This window comes from Saccopteryx bilineata, chromosome 4, assembly GCF_036850765.1.
Source record: "Saccopteryx bilineata isolate mSacBil1 chromosome 4, mSacBil1_pri_phased_curated, whole genome shotgun sequence".
In the NCBI taxonomy this organism is placed as follows: domain Eukaryota; kingdom Metazoa; phylum Chordata; class Mammalia; order Chiroptera; family Emballonuridae; genus Saccopteryx; species Saccopteryx bilineata.
In genome coordinates this window covers 93,427,218-93,447,745 of record NC_089493.1, presented here as the reverse complement: position 1 = coordinate 93,447,745, position 20,528 = coordinate 93,427,218, and the positions used below count along the sequence as shown (strand labels likewise).

Here is a 20,528-nt window from a genome sequence, read left to right as displayed (position 1 = left end):
GAGCCCATGGTTCTACCCTCCAAACGTGTGGGGTGATGTGGTGGGCAGAACACTGCCTCTGCTCTGCTCTTGCCCCCAGTCCAGTCTCCTCAGAGCCGGCTTCCCTGGGTCCTGCCCAAACCTCCTCGCAGATTCCCCTTGGCTCCCTCCTGGCTGCTCTAACTCACATGTGCTGCTTTCGAATAAAGGAACTTGGAACCATAGACACTGGGTCAGGCCCAATGGACAAAGGGGGGTAGGGCCAGTGAAAGCACATCTGCAGGGTTCTCAGGAGCCACAGGGCCCTCTGCTCTCCTCTCCCCTCAGCCTGACTGGGTGCTTCTATCAGCTGGGGCCTGGCAAGCACCAAAGCACTTCCTAGGGTAGCCAGACAGCCTCCCTGGGCTGCATCCCTCAAACCCAGGGCAGCACGGAACCAGCAGCCTCCACCCCCAATTCTCCTTGGTTGCAAAGCCTCTTCAACCTCTTCCCCCTTTGTCTCTGGTCCTTCATTCCCATCTCTCCCCCTTGGCTTCAGAGAGCATCTTGTGATTCCAGAATCAGGGCCAAACAATTTCCTCGTGATGGGGAAACCGCACTCAGCCGCACTCAGCCTCGGAGCCCTAGGCTCCCCTCCTCTTCCCTCTGGCATTCCCCCTCCCCAGGCTCCTGCGCTGGTTCCAGCTGTGTTTTGCAGAGCTCCCACTGGATAATATCTGTAATTGTCTCCAGATGTGGGCCACAAAAACACAAAGGGGCCATGAGCTCATCTTTAAGCTCCCTGCCACACGCACGGGCCCCACCACCCAGACACCCCTGACTTCCCAGTGCTAACTTCGCAGGGGTCCCTATCCTCTAGGGTGAGGGTGGCGGGAGGTGGTGCCCAATTCCACTGAGACATACAGGTTGTGCCAAACAGCTGTTGGCAGGAGAGGCACAGGAGGCCGGGCTTAGGGTCAGGGTTCCTGGCTGGCAGGAAGGTGGGGTACCCCTTCTGCCAAAGCAATCACACCAAGCAGCCCTGAATAGCAGCTGGATAGAAGGGATGGCCTAGGTGGGGCCAGGGACTGTGGAGGGGGCCTGGGCTAAAGCCCAGGGTGGGCTGGGCTGAGGCAGGAAAGGAAAGAAGTTGGGGGTGGTGGTGGAAGGACTGCTCCCCTCCAGCTGAGCTGACTCAGCAACTGAGCCATTCCTCCCTTCAGGCTGGTTTCAGAGGAAGGGTGGGTCCTAAGCCTGGGAACCCTGTCTGGGCAGTAGTTTCTAAGGAAGAAGGAAACAAAGCCTTGCTATTCTGTTCTGCCCTTCCAACCTGATCCTCCTGTCTCTCCTGGGCAATGGGGGTGTGATCCCTGTTTTTCCAGAGATAGGCTGCTCCTAATTGGCCACGGGGCAGCCTTTTGTTCCCTCTGTTCCCTCTGCCCCAGGAGCTGAACCCCGGACCTGGAAGAGGCTGAGGTCCTGAGGGCTAGGACTGAAGGCCTGCCACACAGCCTGGGGCTGAATCCCGGGAATCCCCCAGCAGCAGCAGAGGCTTGAGGAAACAGGGTCTGTGGCCAGATCACAGGACAGGGTAATGCAATTTAGGAAGATTTTCCGAGTGGCCTCAGCTTGACCACTTCCTCTTGCCTCTGTTGCCCTGGGCCTCAAAGGTAGCCTGTTAGGCCAGGTTGGGAAAGGGCAGCTGGGCTCTGTGGCCTACTCCCCTGCCCCCACGGAGTGTGCTCTCCTCCAGGACTCCAGCCCCCAAATCCTTTTGTCCACAAAGAAAAAAACATTCTTTTATGAAAAACACCAAAATTCCACCTCCTAGAAAGCATTGCTCATGAGCATGCTCTCTCCTTTTCATTCCCACATCCCATTCACCTTATGAGAAAACTGCAGCCACACAAGGAATGTGAAACACCATTTATTCTTTGTGGAAAGGTTGAACAAGGTCAAAAATGTCCTTAGAGGGCACTGACCCAGCCCCGCCCTGCAGGTTCCTGGGGTCAGACACCTCTGCCCCCCACCCCCACCCCTCCCCATGCCCCTTGTTAACAAAAAGGAACAATTTGAAGGGAATTCATATATAATAATTATAATAAAATATACATTAAACAAAAACAAAAAACCCAAACAAGACAAATTTAGCCGAACTGCCAGCACCGTTCACCCCGTTCCCCCCACCCCCCATGCCCCCACCCCTGACGTCCTTTCCTTTCACTCCCCGAAGGGTCTCACTCTCCCAAGTCCCCAGTACCAGGACCACCTTTGAGGGTGGCCAAAGGAGACTTCGAATGGGTGGGCTGGGTGGGGGTGAGGGGACAGGACACAGATAGGATGGGCTGAGGGGGGGGAGCATCAGGAAGTGAGGGGTAACCTGACCAAGAAACAAGAAATGCGCAGTCACCTGCCCCCTCCCTGAGGCTGGCTGAGGCAGACTGCCTCTGCTGCCTCTGCTGGGAGCCTCCTGCTCCCCAACTAGGTGGCGACTCTCACTTAAGGGCCAGCTGCCAGTCCCCAGATGTGCCATCTCTGTTCCTGTCTCTGGGCTTCTCACTCTTCCCCTCTGGGCTGCCCGGTCAGAGGGAAGACACCAGGAGCCGGTGTGCCTTTCCCAGGCCCTTCCTGAGAGCTCCGATGAGAGGTGCCTTCCCCCAGGTACCCAGCCCCCCCTGGGGCTTCCCTTGCTGGCCTGGCCTGCCTAGCCCCAGCCGTCCACTCCTGCTACACTACTTTTTGGTCCCATCCTGTCCCCGACTGCTCTGCCCTGGCACTTGCTCCCGCGGCTGCCTGCCTTTGAGCAAGGTTCCTTTTCTGTGGCCTGGAGGTTCCCCCCTGGGCTCTGGACCTCATCTCTCCCCCCCAACTGCACCTGGGTAGCTGCAGCCCTGGTCTCAGCTCACCCTCAGCCGAGGCTAACATTTGGGAGGGTAGGCCTACCAAGGGTTTCTGCAGCCTCAGTTTTCTCCTTAATGGCTCAGGCTCCTTCTACGAAGTTCTCAGGGGCAGTAGGTGGGGGAGAGGCAGATCTTTGTGGAGAGGACTGACCCTCTCTGAGCTTTCCTCCTAAGGTCTTAAGGTGGCTATGGAGCCCCCACCCACTCACACTCTTTCAGGGTCTCCCCTCACAAAAGGTTAGATTCCTTTTAGCCAGAAAGAATGGTGGGAGGCTACCAACTGGGTATACCTGGGGGCTTGCTGGGCTGGAGTGCCCAGAGCCTCCTGAGGTCAGAGTTCAGAGGTCAAAGTTATGTCAGGGAATGGAAAAGGAGCAGATGACCCCATGTGACCTTTACCAGTGAGGTCTGAGGGTCCTGCCTTCAAGTGCAGAGCCAAGACATTCAGGTGGGGCTGGACATACACAAACTATAGAGGCCCCTGAGGGCAGGGGCTAGAAGGGGTGGCCCTTGTTCAGCCCCCAGAGGACCCATCTAGGGAAGAAGCAATGCCAAGGTTGAGGGTGGGAGGGGCCAGTCATGGGACAGAAAGGAGGCAGGGGTGAGGAGGGAGCTTGGAAGGGGTGGGAGCAGCCCACCCACCACCATCTGCTGCCGCTGGCCTTCAGAGGCAAAGTCCACATGGTAGGAGTGGGCGGGCAGCGGTGGGGGTCAGACCTTGTCCAGCAGGGACCGCTGGCAGTAGAGCAGTCGCTTGGGGGTCCCATGGCGCCTGAAGAAGAAGACTGCGAGGCCCACTGCCAGCACGAGCAGCAGGAGCAGCACAGGCAGCACCACCGCGGCTGCGCTCACTGCCCCACTGCCCTCCTCGTCCACCTCGATGATGATCACTTCTGTCTCCTCCTCAGTCCCCTCGTCCGGCCGGCCCCCCGAAGGGCAGCCCATCCAGTCCCGCAGGGCGGACTTTGGGTAGCCTGGCTCTACCTTCAGCTTCTGGTTGTTGAATTTCCAGTATCTGTTCCCCTTGTAGAAGTACGTGAAGACTGCAGGGGTCAGCAAGAAGGTGGCAAAGAAGACAGAGGTGGGGCAGCATCCAGGGGACCCAAAGAGAAGAGCAGAAGGAAAATCTGTCAGTATGAGGGCTGATGGAGTTCATCTCTTCACCCTGCTGAGCAGCAGTTTCCTCTGCTGGGAGTGGGGTGATACTAGTACCAGGCTGCAGGCGTGGTGGGGACTGACATACACGTGGAAGGCACTTAGCCCAGTGCCGGGCCCATGGCGAGGGCTCCACTGTTATTATCATCATTGTTTTGCTGTGATACTCTCCATTTTTCCTCCTTCTTTCTCTTAACTCCTTGCTCAGCTCCTCCCCTCAAAGACACCTCCCATAGCCCTCTCACCTTCGTCACTGCCCATGAATGACCCTCTGGGAGACTCAGGGATTCCTTCCCAGACCTTGATGTTTTGGGGGTACTCGCTGTCCACTACCCTGAGCTCCTCGTTGAAACGGTAGTACCTGGTGGAGAGGAGAGGAAGGGATGTGGTTGGACACAGAGCACATCCTCAGAGGGTAGCAGGACCTGGGGCTGAATTCAGCAGTGAGCTAGGAGTGGCTGTGGACAGGGTTTTGAGTAATGAGGGCCTGCAGCTGAAAGCAGCGGAAGGTGGGGGTGGGAGGGAGGGCCCAGGCTGGAAGGAGCCACCAGCAGCTCTTAATGACAGTGCCAGGCTGCTGGAGCGGAGGCATGGTGCTGGGGGAAGGAGGCGTCAAATGACCAGGTCTGAAGTGGTGACCCGGTCACATCCCACTCAGCCCCCAAAGGAGGCTGCCCGTTGCTAGGCAACAATAGAGGCTCAGCCAACTCCTTCTCCAGGGAAACATCCCAGGGGTAAAGTGGATCTTCCTTCAGAATTGAGGGAATCTGGTAGTGGTATCTGAGGAGGCAGGCCTGGGGTCCAGGGGTTGAGTTCTTACTTGTTTCCTCGGAAGAAGTAGGTCTTCCCATTGGGCATCCAGAAGAGAGCAGCATCAATCTTGTCAGTAGGCAGTCCTCGGCCCAGCTCCTTAATGTGCTTTGGGTAGCCAGGCTCCAGGGAAGCTTCGTCAAACACCCAGTGCTTGTCGCCTGGGGAGGAGACAGAAGGGCAGACTCCAGGTCCCACTTGGGTTCTAGGGTCCATGGAGGAGTTAAGTGGAATCCGCTCATCTATGGAGACCCTCACCACACCCAAAGACTAAGGTCTGTTTACCTTTGAAGAAGACAAATTTGCCATCCTTCCTCTCGTAGGCAGTGTTGATGGATGCAGGCAGGCCCCTCCAGAATTGGCCAATGGGCATTGGGTATCCATCCATCACTTGGTTATTCCTCACCCGCCAGAACCAGCGCTCCTGGGAGGCAGTCGAGGTGGTAAGAGTACATTATGTCCCATTGCTTAGTCCTCCGGCTCAGTCCCCAAAGCTTCTCCACTGCCTCCATTTTAGTTTTTAGTCCTCCTGTTGCTGTTTCTACGCTGCCTCCTTCCCATAGAGCCCCTTTGTCCCCCAAACCAGCCTATTTCTTTCTCTTACCTTGAAGACAAACATCTCCCCTCGAAGCACAGCCACGGTGTCAAAGTTCCCGTCACAGATGTTGGGTCCATAGGTAGGATTTTTGGGCTTATCAGGGAAAGAGGGCTTGGAGGTGGTCCTGGGTTGAGGAGGCATCTTGGTGGGGACTGACGTACTCCCTGGGGCAGAGAACACAGGAGCACGTCAGACTTGGTGGCAGAGGGAGAGGAAAGGATAGATATATGGGGCAGACCACACCCTTGGAAAGGGAGGAGGGAGGCTGAAGCAAGCAGCTAAGAAAGGACAGAAAAGGTAGACTCAAAAATGGAAGCAGGCCCTGGCCAGTTGGCTCAGTGGTAGAGCGTCGGCCTGGCGTGCGGGGGACCCAGGTTCGATTCCCGGCCAGGGCACATAGGAGAAGCGCCCATTTGCTTCTCCACGCCCCCCTTCCTCTCTGTCTCTCTCTTCCCCTCTCGCAGCCAAGGCTCCATTGGAGCAAAGATGGCCCGGGCGCTGGGGATGGCTCCTTGGCCTCTGCCCCAGGCGCTAGAGTGGCTCTGGTCGCAGCAGAGCGACCCCCCGGAGGGGCAGAGCATCGCCCCCTGGTGGGTGTGCCGGGTGGATCCCGGTTGGGCGCATGCGGGAGTCTGTCTGACTGTCTCTCTCTGTTTCCAGCTTCAGAAAAATACAAAAAAAAAAAAAAAAAAAAAAAAAAAGGAAGCAGATAGAGACAGGAGGAGTATGGGAGAGGGGAAGAAATATGCAGGCCAGAGAGCTGAAGACAAGGAGCAGAGAGGAAGGGGCAGGTGTGGACTAAGATTACTTGCCATAAAGTTGCTGGATGCCCCGGCGGTCATCATCAGGCAGCACGAAGTTCTCTGTGTCCATCCACTGGTAGAAGGGTGCCATGATGGCCGAGGGATCATTGGAATGCTCGAGGCCTAGGGCGTGGCCCAGCTCATGCACAGCCACCAGAAAGATGTCATTCCCTGGAAAGATGGGGGGGTTATGATGGCAGCCTGGGCCCCTTTCCTCAGACTCCCAGCTTCCCCATCAGAGGCTTTAGCTTCACATCCAAACCTGCCTGCCATGTTTTCCACTCAAAAAGTCACAAAGCCACCCAGCTCTTTTGGGAGGAGGTGAGAGAGTGCTCTGGGCCTGGATCACAATTCCAGGAGACTTGCATTAAGGAAGCTAAGGCCCTATCTGGGCCTGTTTCTCCTACAATGACATTTGCCTGGGTGGTGGTGGGCGATGTGGATACTCTGAAGTCTTTGACAGAGAGGTCAATTATTGGGTAAAAGAAGGAACCACACGTAAGTAGTTCAAAACTGGATTCCTGCTTTTGTAGGAAGTCAGACCTGAAGATCTTTTTGGTCCCTCATAGGCCTGAGATTTTGAGGTATGAAGTTTTGGGAGGAGGCAGGAGAACCCCGTACAAATGATCACTGACTCTTCCCAGAATAAGAGTCCCAGGGCTCACCATTCAGATCCTCATTTTGGACAGTCCAGGGCTCTGCAGAATCAAAGTGGGTGTCCCCTCCGATGTTAGGGCCTGGGAAGTAGGCATGCGCAAGGAAGCCACCTTCGCCATCAAAAGGCGTGCTGTCACCATGGAAACCATCAGCGAAGAAAATCATGATGTCGGCCTGCTTCTCATGGCCCTCGCGGATATAGGCATAGGGTACCTCTCGGAAACGCAGTGGTGTGGCACTTTCCCACACGCGGAATGCCTTGCGGATGGCCTCATATGTGGCATACTCGCCTACTTTGGGAGTGTAATTCTGGATGCTAAGATCCAGCCGTGTGGGGAGAAGATTAGAGTATGTTAGAATTATAAGGGGTAAAAATTTTCCCTGTACTCTCCCAGGCTGGCTAAACTGCTCAGCCACTTCTGCCTGACCCAACTCTTCCGGCTGCCTCACAGTGCTTCTGCCCCAAGTACGAGAACTCAGAGGACCCTCAGGCTTTGGCTTTCTAGCCTTGGGTTCTACCCCTCTCCCCTTACAAGCTGCACCTCTCTCCTCTCCTGGTTTATAGCATTTTACTCCCCACTCCCAAGGAGGCATCCCGGGAAGAGTTGAGTATGGCAAGGTGCCTCTGAGTCTCTGTAAGCACAACTGATAGGGAAGGGTCACCCAATATGAGAAAGGGCACTTGCCTATTGGACTCACCAAAAAGTAACCTCATTATGCTGCCATTTGGGGCCTTGGATGGCATAGCGCTTTCTTCGAACATTGGCCTTGATCTCAGCCCCAAACTTGTCTGGAACACCACAGCGGGGGCGCCTCATGGCCCTGAGATAGGTTTGAGTGTGAAGATTGGGGTCAGGATAGTGTATGAAAGAGAAAGGTCTTCAGAGAACAGGGGGACACTGGCCCCAGGGTCAGGCCCTGGCTAGTTAGCTCAGTGGTAGAGCATCGGTGGGTGTGTGGAAGTCCCGGGGTCAATTCCGGTCAGGACACACAGGAGAAGTGACCATCTGCTTCTCTACCCCTCTCCCGCTCTCTTCTCCTCCCGCAGCCATGGCTTGGTTTAAACAAGTTGGCTCCAGGCACTAAGGATGGCTCTGAGGCCTTGCTTCAGGCACTAAAATAGCTTGTTGAGCAATGGAGCAGTGACCCCAGTTGGGCAGAGCATCACCCTTAGGGGGCTTGCCAGGTGGATCCTGGTCAGGGTGCATGCAGGAGTCTGTCTTTGCCTCTCTGTATCCTACTTAATTAAAAAAAAAAAAAGCACCAGGATCAGCATATGGGGATGAGGTATAGGGGCAGGAGCAGGCATTCATGTAGCAACTTCTATGGTGCTCAGTGTTGTGTCAGTGGACGCTGGGCAGAATTCCTGCCGAGGTCTAGCACTTACTTCATGGTGTCTGCATCAGCCTTGCCTGTCACTCGCAGACCATAGAACCTCTGCATGGCAGCGATGGCAGCTGAGAGCGACTGAGGCAAGCGCTGTGTGTGGGTACGCAGGTCCCCAGGAGGCAGGTAGCCATATTGCTGCAGCCAGGCCTGTAGGGAAAGGGATGTGGCTTAGAGCATCCCCACCTGACCCAAGGGAAGCCACTGCCTTCTCATGGTACCACCTGGCATGCACCCTCCACTTGATGAGGAAAGGACAATGAGCTTTCAGCCTGGCTCGGGCAGAATTACAAGGCTGGACCTGAACTATGGCCCAGGCCCCAGTATGGCTTGTCATCTTGGAGCTGTGGGCCCCAGCTCTGGACTTTGGCTATAGCTGTCTTGAGGATGGGAGCCCTGGTTGTTTAACTGAGTTTTCAGATGTCTACTCAGGAGAGGGAAGAGGCTGAGGGCCTCATGGGAGAGGAATGCCAAGCCTCCAGGACCATCACAGCTGAGATTGTTTTTTTTATTTCAGAAAAGAGGGCAGAAAAGGAGCTAGGGCTGAGGCTGGCTGCCGATAGGGCAAGCTGGGGGCCTCTGCAGGTGGTGAGATGTGTGATGCAGCCAGAGCTAGGATCCTGCCGCTGTTTCCTTCCAAGCAGCATCTGACCTAGGGCTTGGGACCTAAACCATCCATTTAAGGATCTCAGTAGAGGGAATGGGAGATGGGGGTGAGGTGGAGACTTGGTGACTATATTTTATTTCTGGTATGTTGTGAATTCTTCATAATATAAAGTCTGGCATATTGCCTTAAAGTAGTTAGGTTTTTGGCATTTGACTAAAAGGTATATGTGCTGCAAAACCTTGTTGAGAGGAGCAGCTGGTTGCCTGGGACGGGAGAATGGGGTGCAGAGGGGTCGATGCTGTTGTTGTTAGGTGCTGCACCCTCCACCCCAGGTTATTAGGATAAATTTCCATGTGGCCCTCCACCTCTAGGCCCACACCCTGGAGGTGGAACAGTGCTCCTGCACAGTGGCTAGAGGTGATTCAGGAGCAGCTGACTGGGGATCTGAGCCTGCAGGGGCAAGAATTGCAACACGGTTTTGGGAAGTGATCCCCCAAGGATGATAGAGGTAGGGCCAGAGATATAAACAGCCCAGCCTTTCCCCAGCCAACAGGCCTGGCTGCAGTAACCTTAGCACCACCCTGCTCTGAGAGCCCCTCCTCAGAATAGAGGAGGGAGGGAAGTTTAACCTCTGGTACACCAAAGGGAGCAGAGCAAGGTACTCAGGCCTGGGCTGCTCTCCCCAACAGCTGTATGCTTGCCCTGACCTGCGCTTGCTGATGCCTCAGCTAGTGCCTGCGGGAAGCCCGCTGTGGCCTATGCCTAAATGTGTAGGAAAACTCCCTTTGCCCTCAGCCTTACCTGTAAAGTAGACACACCCCAGACTTAGGGCCCCTGGTAGGGGTTCAATTTGGGGAAAGATTCAAGTGGCTTATACAGAGCTGGAGTCAGGAGCATTGAGGTCAGGCCCCTCAAACCTCTGGGAATAAAACTGAGGGGAATTCTAGGGCAAGATGACAAAAGGGAGGTGGCAAAGAGGTGGGGAGAATCCACAGCTTCAAACTCTGGGATAAATCCCTTTCCTTGATGAGTCTTTCAGGAAGGTAGGCAAGGTGTAAAATATTCACTCCCACAATCTCCACCCTATACCCAATAGTTAAAAGTGCAGATTACTCAAAGAAGGGACTTCCCTGGAGTCAAGAGAACTGAAAGGCCTGGAAAGGAGGTGCCCCTATCCCTCTCCTCCCAGGCCTAGGCTTTCTTCCCTCACAGGGGCAGACTCTGAGCAAAGCAAGAACCACAGAGACTATGAGGTCGGAACCACAGAAGAGAGGACTCTTGTGTCTGCGGCTGGGTGGGGGAAGGGATGAGTGCCAGACAGGCCAAGGGGAGGAGAGGGCTGTCTTGAAGCTGGTGCAGGACTACGGAGGCCTGGTGGGAGGAACCCAGCTGCCTGAGGCCTGGGCCACCCCAGCTCTTTCTTCTGACTGGCCTGGAGAGTAGAGCAACTATGTTGGGTCAACGAACTCAGTCGACCGGCTTCGTCTTGAAAATTTTGTGGTGCAACATATTCCCCTAGGGCAGCAAATTTCAAAGTTTTTCATCTAATGGCACACATAAACTAATTCCTAAAATTCTTTGGCACAACAAAAAATATATTTTTGCCGAACTAACAAAAAAATAGGTATAATTTTGATTCATTCACACTGGATAGCTATTTTTTCATTTGATAACCTAAGGGAAAAGAGGTCAGTGCCCTTGACATGTCAGGTATTGCATGTAAATTCTTGTGGCACACGGGTTGAAAATTGTTGCCCTAGGGGAAAGTCAATGGAACTGGTTCCATCTCTGGCCTGATGGCTGGTGGTGGTGGTGGTGGTGGTGGGGATCTCTGGCTTTCCAGCAGGCTCTGGATGGGAGCCTCTGGGCCTGCTCCTCCCCTCCCTGCCTCCAATCCCTACAGGGACCAGAGGCAAATGGTGGTTCTGCATTGGGACTGTCCATGACCCACTTAAAGCAGAATGGGGGCTGCTGCCCCTCCTTTAGGGGGCCTAGTGGGGCAAGGATAGGAGTAAGGCAGGGCAGATGTTGGCAGTGGGCTGCCCCTCAAATGCCTAGGCTCCTTTTGTTGGGAACTCTCAGGCGATGTAGACTCGCCTGGAAAGAGGATGCCTCCTCTTCCTGGCCAGTGCCAGGATTAACCACAGGGCAGATTTTCACACTTCTGGTCACCCCCATTCCTAGTGCCACCCTTCTCCTTTTAGCCTCAGATCCCTTCAGGACAGAGAGAGTGTGTTCTTCCTGGAGATGTTTCCTCTAGGGGTGGGACGAAGGAGAGGTCGGGGTTGGAGGAAGCCAAGTCCAGATCCCCTCCCCCTTCTCGGGCCCTTACCAGCCCCTCCTGACCGCACCCAGGCACCTAGGCCTTCTCAGGGCTGAGTGGGTTGGGATGTCCCAAAATAAGAAGCTGATCAAATCCGTCTCCCACCTTCACCCCAAAATAAAGGAGAGAGAGGAAAAAGCTCCTCAGACAACTCCCACGCGACTTCCTCCCGTCCGGGTGGGCCAATGTCGGGGAATGGGTTAGGGGTCGCGGGAGTCAGTCGGGACCTGTGCGGGCTGCAGGCGCCGGGGCCCGGGCCCTCTCCCCACTCCCCTGTGCGACGCCCCCAGTCTCCATGCAATTAACGCAGAAAAACAATTAACAAACAAACAAACTTAAAAAAAGCCTAAAGGCGCCGACGGGGGAGGGGGCAAGGGAGGAGGCGGCGGCCCGCGGAGCCCCCGCTCACAAGCAGAGCTTTGTGTGTAGGGAGAGGCGGCCAGGGCGTCAGCGCCGCGACCCCCGACGCCAGGGTTCCTGGGCCGGGACCTATGGGGATCCTCTCCGGGAGACGGGGGTGGGTGCGGGCCGGGGTCGTTCCGCTGTCCGCCCGCGAGCCCCGCTCGGCGAGAATGCGCGGGGTGGCGGGCAGCGGCCACAGCGTGGGGGGCTGGGGCCGCGGTCCTCCGAGCCCCGCTGGCCGCGCGGGCGCCGGCGAGCGCGGGCGGGAGAGCTGGGAAGTTGAAGGAACAACAAACTCTCGCACATGACAAGAAACCAAGACAGCGCGGGGTCTGAGCGGAGTCCAAATATTTATCAGGCTCCCAGCTGGTTCCAGAGCTGAGCTCAGAGCCCGGGGGAGCTGGGGAGGGTGGGGAGTGGTGGGCCCGGCTGTAAAGTTCTTCTAGGGAAAGGAGCGGGAGAGAAGGCGGCGGCGGGGGTGGGGGAGTGGAGGAGGCAAAAGTTGGATCGACCTGGGAAGTTTGGAGATGAGGAGGTAATGGAAAAGGAGGGGATCCTGCAGGACGGAGCAACCGAGACCCCTCCTCTCCGAGTGGGGCTGTCCCCTCGGAGACCCCCGGGCTCGCCTCCTCGGCTGCACGACTCCGGGTGGACCGGAGGAGCTCACTTACTTCGGGGCTGAAGTTGCTTTGGGCCGAGCTGAGGGAGGCGAGCGCGGTGGCGAGCGCGAGCAGGGGGAGCAGCAGACTGCGGGCGGGCGGAGGGGCGGGAGACATGGTCCGCGACCGTCCGGGCAGACCGGTCGTGCGGGCTCCGCGGCGGGGCCCAAGCCCTGGGGTCGCGCCGCCACTCCCTCGGACGCCTTTGTCTTCGGGAGGCACTGAATTTGGGTTCCTAGAGCGCTGTCCGCTGGAAGATGAGGCAGTTGTTCTTGGAAGCGCCTGTTGCTCGTCCCCTCTTCTCTGTTTTTTGATCTTTCTTCTGCTTAGTCGGCGAACTGGATCGCGAGTCCTCTCTCGCTCTCTCCTCTGGTCCCTCCCTTCTCCCACAGCCTCTCCTCCGCCCCCGCCCCAATGCCCTCCTTTCCCGGTGCGGACGTGGTTGTTTCAGCCTGAATCCAATTACAGCCAAGAGCCTGGTAAAAAAAAAAACAAAAAACCCAAACCCAACCTAAGTTGACTTTCTGTGGTGAAGGCTGCCATCTCCAGGAGTTTGAGGCCACAGCTGAGAGCAGGAGACTGTGGGGAGACCCAGGAGAAGGGATGTGGGAGACGTTCTCCCCCTAAGCATATTTTGGGTGCCTTGATTCCTCTGGTATTCAGCATTTGCCTTACCTCAGAGTGGGAAGTACTGGGAGGCTCAGTGGTTGGGGCAAACAAATTCAGAGTCTGGGATGGTGGTGGGTCTTCCATGTCCTGAGACCTGGGCTGGGGGATTGTCTGTTGGGCCCTGTGACTAAACCAAATTGAACCTTTGTCTCTTATTGACCTCACCCTGTTAAAAAAAAAAATTAAAAAGGCAATAACAAAACCCATCAACAAACAACCAAACTGGATCTAGGGGTCCCATCCTTGTAGAAGAACTCATGTGCTTCCCTTTTTTTTTTTTTTTTAAAGATTTTATTTATTCATTATAGAGAGGAGAGAGAGAGAGAAGGGGGGAGGAGCAGGAAGCATCAACTCCCATATGTGCCTTGACCAGGCAAGCCCAGGGTTTTGAACCGGCAACCTCAGTGTTTCCAGGTTGACGCTTTATCCACTGCGCCACCACAGGTCAGGCCTCATGTGCTTCCTTTATTATGCCACTTGCAATCTGGCTTGCTCCTTAAATTAGAACTGGCTGGGGAGGAAAGTGTTGCAAAGCCATGGAATCTGGGAAAAGGTAAATGAAGTTTGGTGCAATTGTTAGAAGAGAGATTGGAAGTTGAGACTTTAGGGTTTAGTTCTCTTCACTGGAAAAGGAGGCAGTTCCTTCAGTAATATCTCCTTCAAGGACTGACCAGTCTGAGAACAAAAGGTGGAGGTATGCAGGAAAAGGGGAGGGCAGGCTAACATTCAGACTGAGAAAGGGAGACAGATAAGAAAGGTTAAGAAGTAGATCTGGAAAAGAAGAATAACAGGAGCAGGAAAAGTGTGGGAGACAGAAAACTCAACCATCAGCGAAATCTAAGACCCAAGAATTGCACTGGTCAGCGAGAGGGGAAGGAGGTATTGGGGAAGGAGGGAAAGAAAGCCAGGGAAAGGAATAACTGGAGGTTTGACAGAAATTAGGTCAGGTAGGAGGAAGCTCCAGAAATCCTAGAGATCCAGAAACTAACACAAGTTGTGGCAATGAGAATGGGAAAAAAAGTTGTGTTCTATTGTAATAGGAGCAAATGTTCTTTCCACACAGAATCCATGATCAATAAAATAATAGGTTTCTCTGGGTCTGGGGGACAGCTAACAGGATAGTGGGAGGTATATGGGGAATACCTATACCATCAAATATGCAGTGACTGTCTAGGGGCTGAATGCCTCCAGGGCTCCCTACACAAACTGGGGTCAGGAGGGCAGCCGTCTCTCCAAACAACTTCTGGAATTCGTCAGTACCACAGAAACCTCAAGATCCAAATCCTTAGAACACGCAACACTCAAGTTTGGTTCTTTCCATGTCAGCCTTCCCAGTGGGGGTATCCACTTGGGCCATGTATCGTGGGCTTAGAAAAACTGACACCAGTCGCTTGCCAAGAAATGTATCTTAGCTGGAAAGTTTTTTTCATCAAAACATTTATTAAATGTGTAGGTGCACATTGACTGAGCTGTGCATAGGCTTTTCAGGTTTGAATGGTGGCTAAGACAAAGAAAACTGCTGCCCCCCCCCTTTTTTTTTTTTTTTACAGAGACAGAGAGAGAGTCAGAGAGAGGGACAGACAGACAGGAACGGAGAGAGATGAGAAGCATCAATCATCAGTTTTTCGTTGCGCGTTGTGACACCTTAGTTGTTCATTGATTGCTCTCTCATATGTGCCTTGACTGTGGGCCTTCAGCAGACCAAGCAACCCCTTGCTCGAGCCAGAGACCTTGGGTCCAAGCTGGTGAGCTTTTTTTTTTTTTTTTTTCTCAAACCAGATGAGTCTGCGCTCAAACTGGTGACCTCGGGGTCTCGACCCTGGGTCCTTCCGCATCCCAGTCCGACGCTCCATCCACTGCGCCACCGCCTGGTCAGGCTGCTGCCCCTTTTTCATGTTTGCGGAGTAGTAACTGCTCATAGTTGGGCCAAACCTATGACCTGCAAAGGAGGGGGTAAATATCCCAGAGCAAGAGACCCCTAAACTGGGAGGGAGACAGGAGGGCACTGAGCCAACCCTTCCAGCCAGTGCTCTGATAGCCTGTTTCTGTGGCGTCCAAGTTTTTTTTGCTTTGAAGATAGCTGGAGAACAAAAAAAATGGCTGGGATGAGGCATCTAGGTGATGAAAAAGGCCAGAGAGGCTGCGAAAGGGAAATAGGAGTTGCTTTTTATTGACTTGATCATGAGCTCTGCAGAGCAGCCCCTTTAGGTTTAAGAGCATTTTTCTGCTTCCTTTCTTCTTCCTGCAATTTCTCCTGCTGCCTGAGCTCCCATGCCTGTAATCCAGCTTCCATTTCCTGTGACAGCAGTACAACTCGTCTCTGAAACAGACAGGAAAAGCGTGGATCACATCTGGGGCTTGAGCTCTGCACTGCGCATCCTTTTACTCAGATATCAAAGTCAGAGTTTTCAGCTGGAAAATGACACTGTTGACTGGGGAAGGGTGGGACTAGGTCCTGGGTTGGGAAGTAGCAGGAAGACAGTAAAATGTGTGGCAAAATGTCTACTTCTGGTTCCTGCCCTAAGAGTACTTCCCTCTATTCCTCCTTTTTCACAGCACTGTTAAAACCTTACTGTGAGGGGTACATGTTAGCTTAGGTGTCAACACAGATCAAGACAAATTACGATTTAAACTTTCTCCTTCTTATTACATGCAGGTTGCCCTGGCTGGGGCTCTAGCCACTCACTGCAAACTTCTCCCTTTGGGCTTTTCTTCGAAGCTGGCCTTTCATTGGAGGAGCAGGGCGGCCATCTGTAAATAGAAGAGAAAAGGAAAATTAGATATGGCCTGTAGCACCCTGTGAAAGCACTGACAGGAACAAGTAGAAAACCAATTTCTAGCTCCTCTTTTCCATTTCACACCCGCTGTAAAATTCTCCTTAAAACATGTCCCTCGTCTTCAAGGGTGAAGTATGCCAGAACCACCAAGAATAAGCTGCTAGGCATGTTCCTACTCTATTTCACTCACCCCTCATTAGCTGGAATTCAAGGTTCTTTGTAATACTGAAATGCTTGTTTTATCTTCAGAAACCCTCCACTCAAGCAAACTGATCACTATTCTACTCACCATCAGTCTTTGCTAAACTCCATCTCACTCCATACCAAGACAAACACCTCTTGCCTTTCCTTCCAGTCAAATTCCCATCCTTAGGCTCTCCTCAAGCCCTACCTGTCCCAGAAACCCTTCTCTAACATCTCCAACTGTTTCTTCTGAAAGGAATGCATATCAACCATTTAATATTCATTTATTTGCCTTGGGAAACTTGTACTATTGTTTTTAACCTTATTTAGCCATCTCAATCCTTTTGGAAAGGAGCAGAATATTGAAGTATTATCACTTAAGTTTTTTAAATGTCCATGCTTTGTTTTCCAATCTAGACTTTAATTTTTTTTTAAGATTTTATTTATTGATTTTTCCAGTGGGGTAGGGGGAAATGAGAAGTAGTTGCTTCACTGTAGCTGTTCCTTGGTTGTTTGTTGTATGTGCCTTGACCAGGCAAGCCCAGGGTTTCAAACCAGTGACCTCAGCGTTCCAGGTCAACACTTTATCCACTGCGCCACCACAGCTCAGGCTCCCCTCTAGACTTTAAGTTCCTTGGGATTAGGAAATGTATTGCTAAGCTTTCACTGTAGTGTAGGCACATATGCATATATTAAAAATTTCATAGATATCTGCAGACTTGCTAAACAGATGCAGTGTCTCAAATAGCTTATAATGGAGTTGATGAGAAAGGGCACTTTCAAGAAAGAATCAGAGTGAAAACTGCACAAAAGTTTGGAGGTAAGACAGGTAAGAGACATTATTTGTCAATAAAGGGAACCAATCCTGTGTACGCCAGGCATTTACAGTGGCATGTCATTTTATCTTTACAAGTACCATGTGAAATAGGTATTCTTTTACAAAGGTGGGAACTGAGAGATACAATTAACCCATTTATGCTGGAGGTTGAAATTTTTGAAATTCAGTTCTTTAAAAATGTTCCAAAAATTCACATCATAAGCTCCTAGCACACCAGTATCTGCAGCAGTGACTAACTCTGTGCACCATGTGATAATATGTAACCTCAGGAGGCAGATGTGTGAAAAATCCGACCTAGGCGATGACCTTGAGCAGTAGGATATAAATAACTCCCAAGTCACTATGGTTCTAATAATGGAACACAAGCATAAATGGGTAAGTAACTCATCCAAGATTCACAAAGTAGCCCTGGCCGGTTGGCTCAGCAGTAGAGCATCGTCAGGCATGTGGATCTCCCAGGTTTGATTTGCTATCAGGGCACAAAGGAGAAGCTACCATCTGCTTCTCCACCCCTCCCCATCTCCTTTCTCTCTGTTCTCCTCCTTTAGCCATGGCTTGATTGGAACAAGTTGGCCCCGGGTGCTGAGGTTGGCTCCATGGCCAGGTGCTAAAATAGCTGAGTTGCCAAGGGAGCAATAGACGCAGATGGGCAGAGCATTTTCCCATAGGGGGCTTGGCGGGTGGACCCCGGTCCTCGGGCATGCAGGAGTCTGTTTCTCTGCCTCCCCGCTTCTCACTTGAGAAAAAAACAAAACAAAACAAAACAAAACAAAAAACAAGATCCACAAAGTTGCAAGTAGAGAAGCCTGGGTTAAGAATCAATTCCAGAGTCTTTCCAATATTCTACTTCAAGGAGATCCTAGCTTTCTACAGTAAATAACAAGTAGGAAAAAAATCTTCACCATCTTCCTCAGGCACCAAGCAGCTAATTAAGCAGGATCATACTCCTATAAAATCCAATAGAGCCTGACCAGGCGGTGGCGCAGCGGATAGAGCGTCAGACTGGGACATGGAAGACCCAGGGTTCAAGACCAGGAGGTCACCAGCTTGAGCGCGGGCTCATCTGGTTTGAGCAAAGCTCACCAGCTTGAGCCCAAGGTCGCTGGCTCGAGCAAGGGGTTACTCGGTCTGTTGAAGGCCCACGGTCAAGGCACATATAAGAAAGCAATCAATGAACAACTAAGGTGTCCCAACGCACAACGAAAAACTAATGATTGATGCTTCTCATCTCTCTCCGTTCCTATCTGTCTGTCTGTCCCTTTCTATCCCTCTCTCTGACTCTCTGTCTCTGTAAAAAATCCAACAGAGTATTAATACTCAGGTCTCTCTGCTGTTGAAGGGAGCCTGGCCTCTGCTCAGTTCTAGTCCTGGCTATGCTCTTACATAGTGGGTGATCACAGGTAATTTACTTTTGTGGGCCTCGATTCTCCCACCAGGAAACTGTAGTTCCATAGAGGGAATGGGGAGTGGCTTCAATTTTTCTAAGGTCTCTTCCTTCTAGGGCTAATTTCTTTTCTTTGTCGGTTTGGTTTTTTTACGTTATGAAGAGAAACAAGAGTACTGGTTTGTTTTATTAAACTAAAGGGAAGAGAGTTTTCTGAAGGCGGCCACCAGCCTCAGTTCTCACTTTCCTACTCCTCTCTCTGAGATGCTCATTTAGGCAGCCTTCCACGGAGTTCTCCTTGCATTTGGTACCAAATTCTCAATAATGTACTCACCACACAGAAGGGTGGTTTCTTCTAACTTTCCTAACCAAGTCCCACTTTGCGAAACCGAAGTCTTTTCACTCCCTCTCCCGGGGGGCTCCTCAAATCAGAACTATCTTCTGCTTATCTGCATCTGCACAAGCCAAAATGATCCTTTCTAGATTTATTTTCCATTGGCGTAGTTTAATTTACAACAAACAAACAAACAAACAAATGTGCTTCTTCGCCCTATAAAATTCAATACGTTGTTCACGCAGACACACCCCCATCCTGACACCACCCCCCACGCCCGCTGCGTCCAGGGGCGTGCTCTCTGGATGAAACTCTTCAAAGTAACGTAGAGTTAACAGGCAGATCAGCGCTCACCCGCGTAAGACCAGTCCGGGAGCTCCGTAAGAGGTCCGTAGCCGGAGGGGCTGGCAGCCAGGCCCTGCCTGGGTGGAGAAAAACAGTCCGGTTAGGACTCAGCACAGCTTCCGGCCCCCTAGCTTCCCTCAAACCTGCACTCACTGGAGTCTCCACTGGCCGCCTGCCCGAGCCGCCGCGCTGCAGTGCAGCCTCCGGACACCTGCTGGGAAACGGGGCAGAGTTGAGAGAGAGGCTCTGCTGCCGGCTCACGGGTCCCAACCCTGCCCTTGTGGGCTCCCGAACCTACCGGCCCTACATCCACTTACTAAAGAGCAGAGTGCTTAAAGCGGCCATGCCGAGGAATAGAAACCGGAAGTGGGTATGGCCTCGGTGGCCAGGCGCGACGATTCGGGGGAAGCCGGAAGCCGCCATCTTGAACCTGAGTTTCAATCACGGGCCCCGCCATCTTGGATCACTGTACGGAAGAGAGGAACCGAACTGCAACCGACCGGATGCTTGGATCAGAGGGGTCATTCATCTTATGCATCCTCATTGGTGGTTACACGCTCAGTGGAAGACGTGTCCCCCCAGACTGAACCGTTCTGTGCCCCCCTTAAACCTTTCTGAACTGTTGCCACAATTTCCCTGCAATGCTCTCTAGTTCTTGAAATTTACCTTTTATCTCAGCGGAGTAATATACACGTTGCCTCATTGTATCTTCTTCCTTATCACTGTAGCCTATTTTCCCATCCTCAGTTAAACCTAGAATGAATCAGAAAGCTTGGGTTTCAGGTCTAGCTCATTCAGCCAACAAAATTGAAGAGCCACGGGCCAGGCAATGTATCGAGTGTAGGAGAGTTGATGGAGAACAAGACAGACAAAATTATTGTGATAGACTTCCAGTCTAGAGAGAGAAGACAATCAAGTAATAACCTATTACTGTAATAGTCCAGCTAAGACAAGTGCTGGGAAGGGAAGTATATGATGTTTTTGAGCATATAATGAAAACTTGATTTAGAGTAGGCTATCAGGGCGTTCTTGAGGAAGAATTACTGGAGCTAAGATATTCCATTTTTAAAGAAAAATTATTGATTTTAGAGAGAGAAAAGGGAGGGGGAAAGAAAGAGAGAGAAACATCATTCTGTTTCTGTATGTGTCCTGACTGGGGTTTGAACTGGCAACCTCTATGTATTGGGACAAGGCTCTAACAGAGCTATCTGGCCAGGGCATGATTCTATTTTTATAAGAGCTACCATCACACATTGTCTAAGTAAGATAATCTTTGCAACAACCTTATAAGGTAGGTCAAATCCAGACCTGTGACTTCATCCTCTTTTTAATTTTATTAAAATAAAAAATTATTTATTGATTTTAGAGAGAGAGAGAGAGAAAACTGATTTTTTTTTGAGTGAGAGAGAGAAAGGAAAGCATCAAGTCTTAGTTACTTCACTTTAGTTGTGCATTGATTGCTTCTTGTACGTGCCTTGACCAGGGACTGGTCATTGGGCTCAAGGCCAGCCAGGAACACCTTGCACAAGCTGGCGACCTTTGGGCTCAAGCCAGAAATCTTTGGGCTCAGGTCCTGCACCCAAGCCAGCAACCCCATGCTCAAGCCAACAAGCCCTCACTCAAGCTGGTGACCTTGGGGTTTTGCACCAGCAACCTCAGTTTCAGGTTGATGCTCTATCCATGTCGCCACCACTGGTCAGGCAAAATACTGATTTGTTGTTCCACTTACTTATGCATTTA

At 52.3% G+C, this 20,528-nt stretch overlaps 2 protein-coding genes across 5 annotated transcripts; both read right to left on the bottom strand.

Moving 5' to 3' along the window:
* Window positions 1–1,872: 1,872 nt before the first annotated feature.
* Window positions 1,873–12,652, bottom strand: MMP14 (matrix metallopeptidase 14). Its single transcript, XM_066277420.1, has 10 exons — window positions 12,271–12,652; window positions 8,269–8,417; window positions 7,581–7,703; window positions 6,890–7,197; window positions 6,230–6,395; window positions 5,428–5,581; window positions 5,109–5,247; window positions 4,834–4,984; window positions 4,259–4,374; window positions 1,873–3,901 (listed from the first exon to the last, which is right to left on the bottom strand). Exons 1-10 carry the CDS (start codon window positions 12,373–12,375, stop codon window positions 3,570–3,572), a joined length of 1,743 nt encoding a protein of 580 aa, XP_066133517.1. The 5' UTR covers window positions 12,376–12,652; the 3' UTR covers window positions 1,873–3,569.
* A 2,420-nt stretch (window positions 12,653–15,072) lies between these two features.
* On the bottom strand, window positions 15,073–19,480 carry MRPL52 (mitochondrial ribosomal protein L52). 4 transcript variants are annotated; one of them, XM_066277418.1, is made up of 5 exons: window positions 19,106–19,454; window positions 18,942–18,999; window positions 18,798–18,865; window positions 15,607–15,678; window positions 15,073–15,247 (listed from the first exon to the last, which is right to left on the bottom strand). In XM_066277418.1, the coding sequence occupies exons 1-5, from the start codon at window positions 19,209–19,211 to the stop codon at window positions 15,138–15,140; spliced, it is 414 nt and encodes a 137-aa protein (XP_066133515.1). In that variant the 5' UTR covers window positions 19,212–19,454; the 3' UTR covers window positions 15,073–15,137. The 4 variants fall into 4 exon arrangements, with proteins under 4 accessions (XP_066133515.1, XP_066133512.1, XP_066133513.1 ...); XM_066277415.1 differs by having other exon boundaries at window positions 15,614–15,678; window positions 18,942–19,002; window positions 19,106–19,317; XM_066277416.1 differs by having other exon boundaries at window positions 15,614–15,678; window positions 19,106–19,317.
* Window positions 19,481–20,528: the final 1,048 nt, after the last annotated feature.

Excerpts from the sequence above, each read along its gene's own strand:
- MMP14 (XM_066277420.1), bottom strand. The coding sequence starts at position 12,375 with ATGTCTCCCGCCCCTCCGCCCGCCCGCAGTCTGCTGCTCCCCCTGCTC. Across the intron at positions 4,985-5,108 it reads CAAATTTGTCTTCTTCAAAG|GCGACAAGCACTGGGTGTTT; the intron begins GTAAACAGACCT and ends TCTCCTCCCCAG. Across the intron at positions 4,375-4,833 it reads TACTTCTTCCGAGGAAACAA|GTACTACCGTTTCAACGAGG; the intron begins GTAAGAACTCAA and ends CCTCTCCACCAG.
- MRPL52 (XM_066277415.1), bottom strand. The coding sequence starts at position 19,211 with ATGGCGGCTTCCGGCTTCCCCCGAATCGTCGCGCCTGGCCACCGAGGC. Across the intron at positions 18,866-18,941 it reads GGCGGCCAGTGGAGACTCCA|GCAGGGCCTGGCTGCCAGCC; the intron begins GTGAGTGCAGGT and ends TTCTCCACCCAG. Across the intron at positions 15,248-15,613 it reads CCCAAAGGGAGAAGTTTGCA|AGACGAGTTGTACTGCTGTC; the intron begins GTGAGTGGCTAG and ends TGTCTGTTTCAG.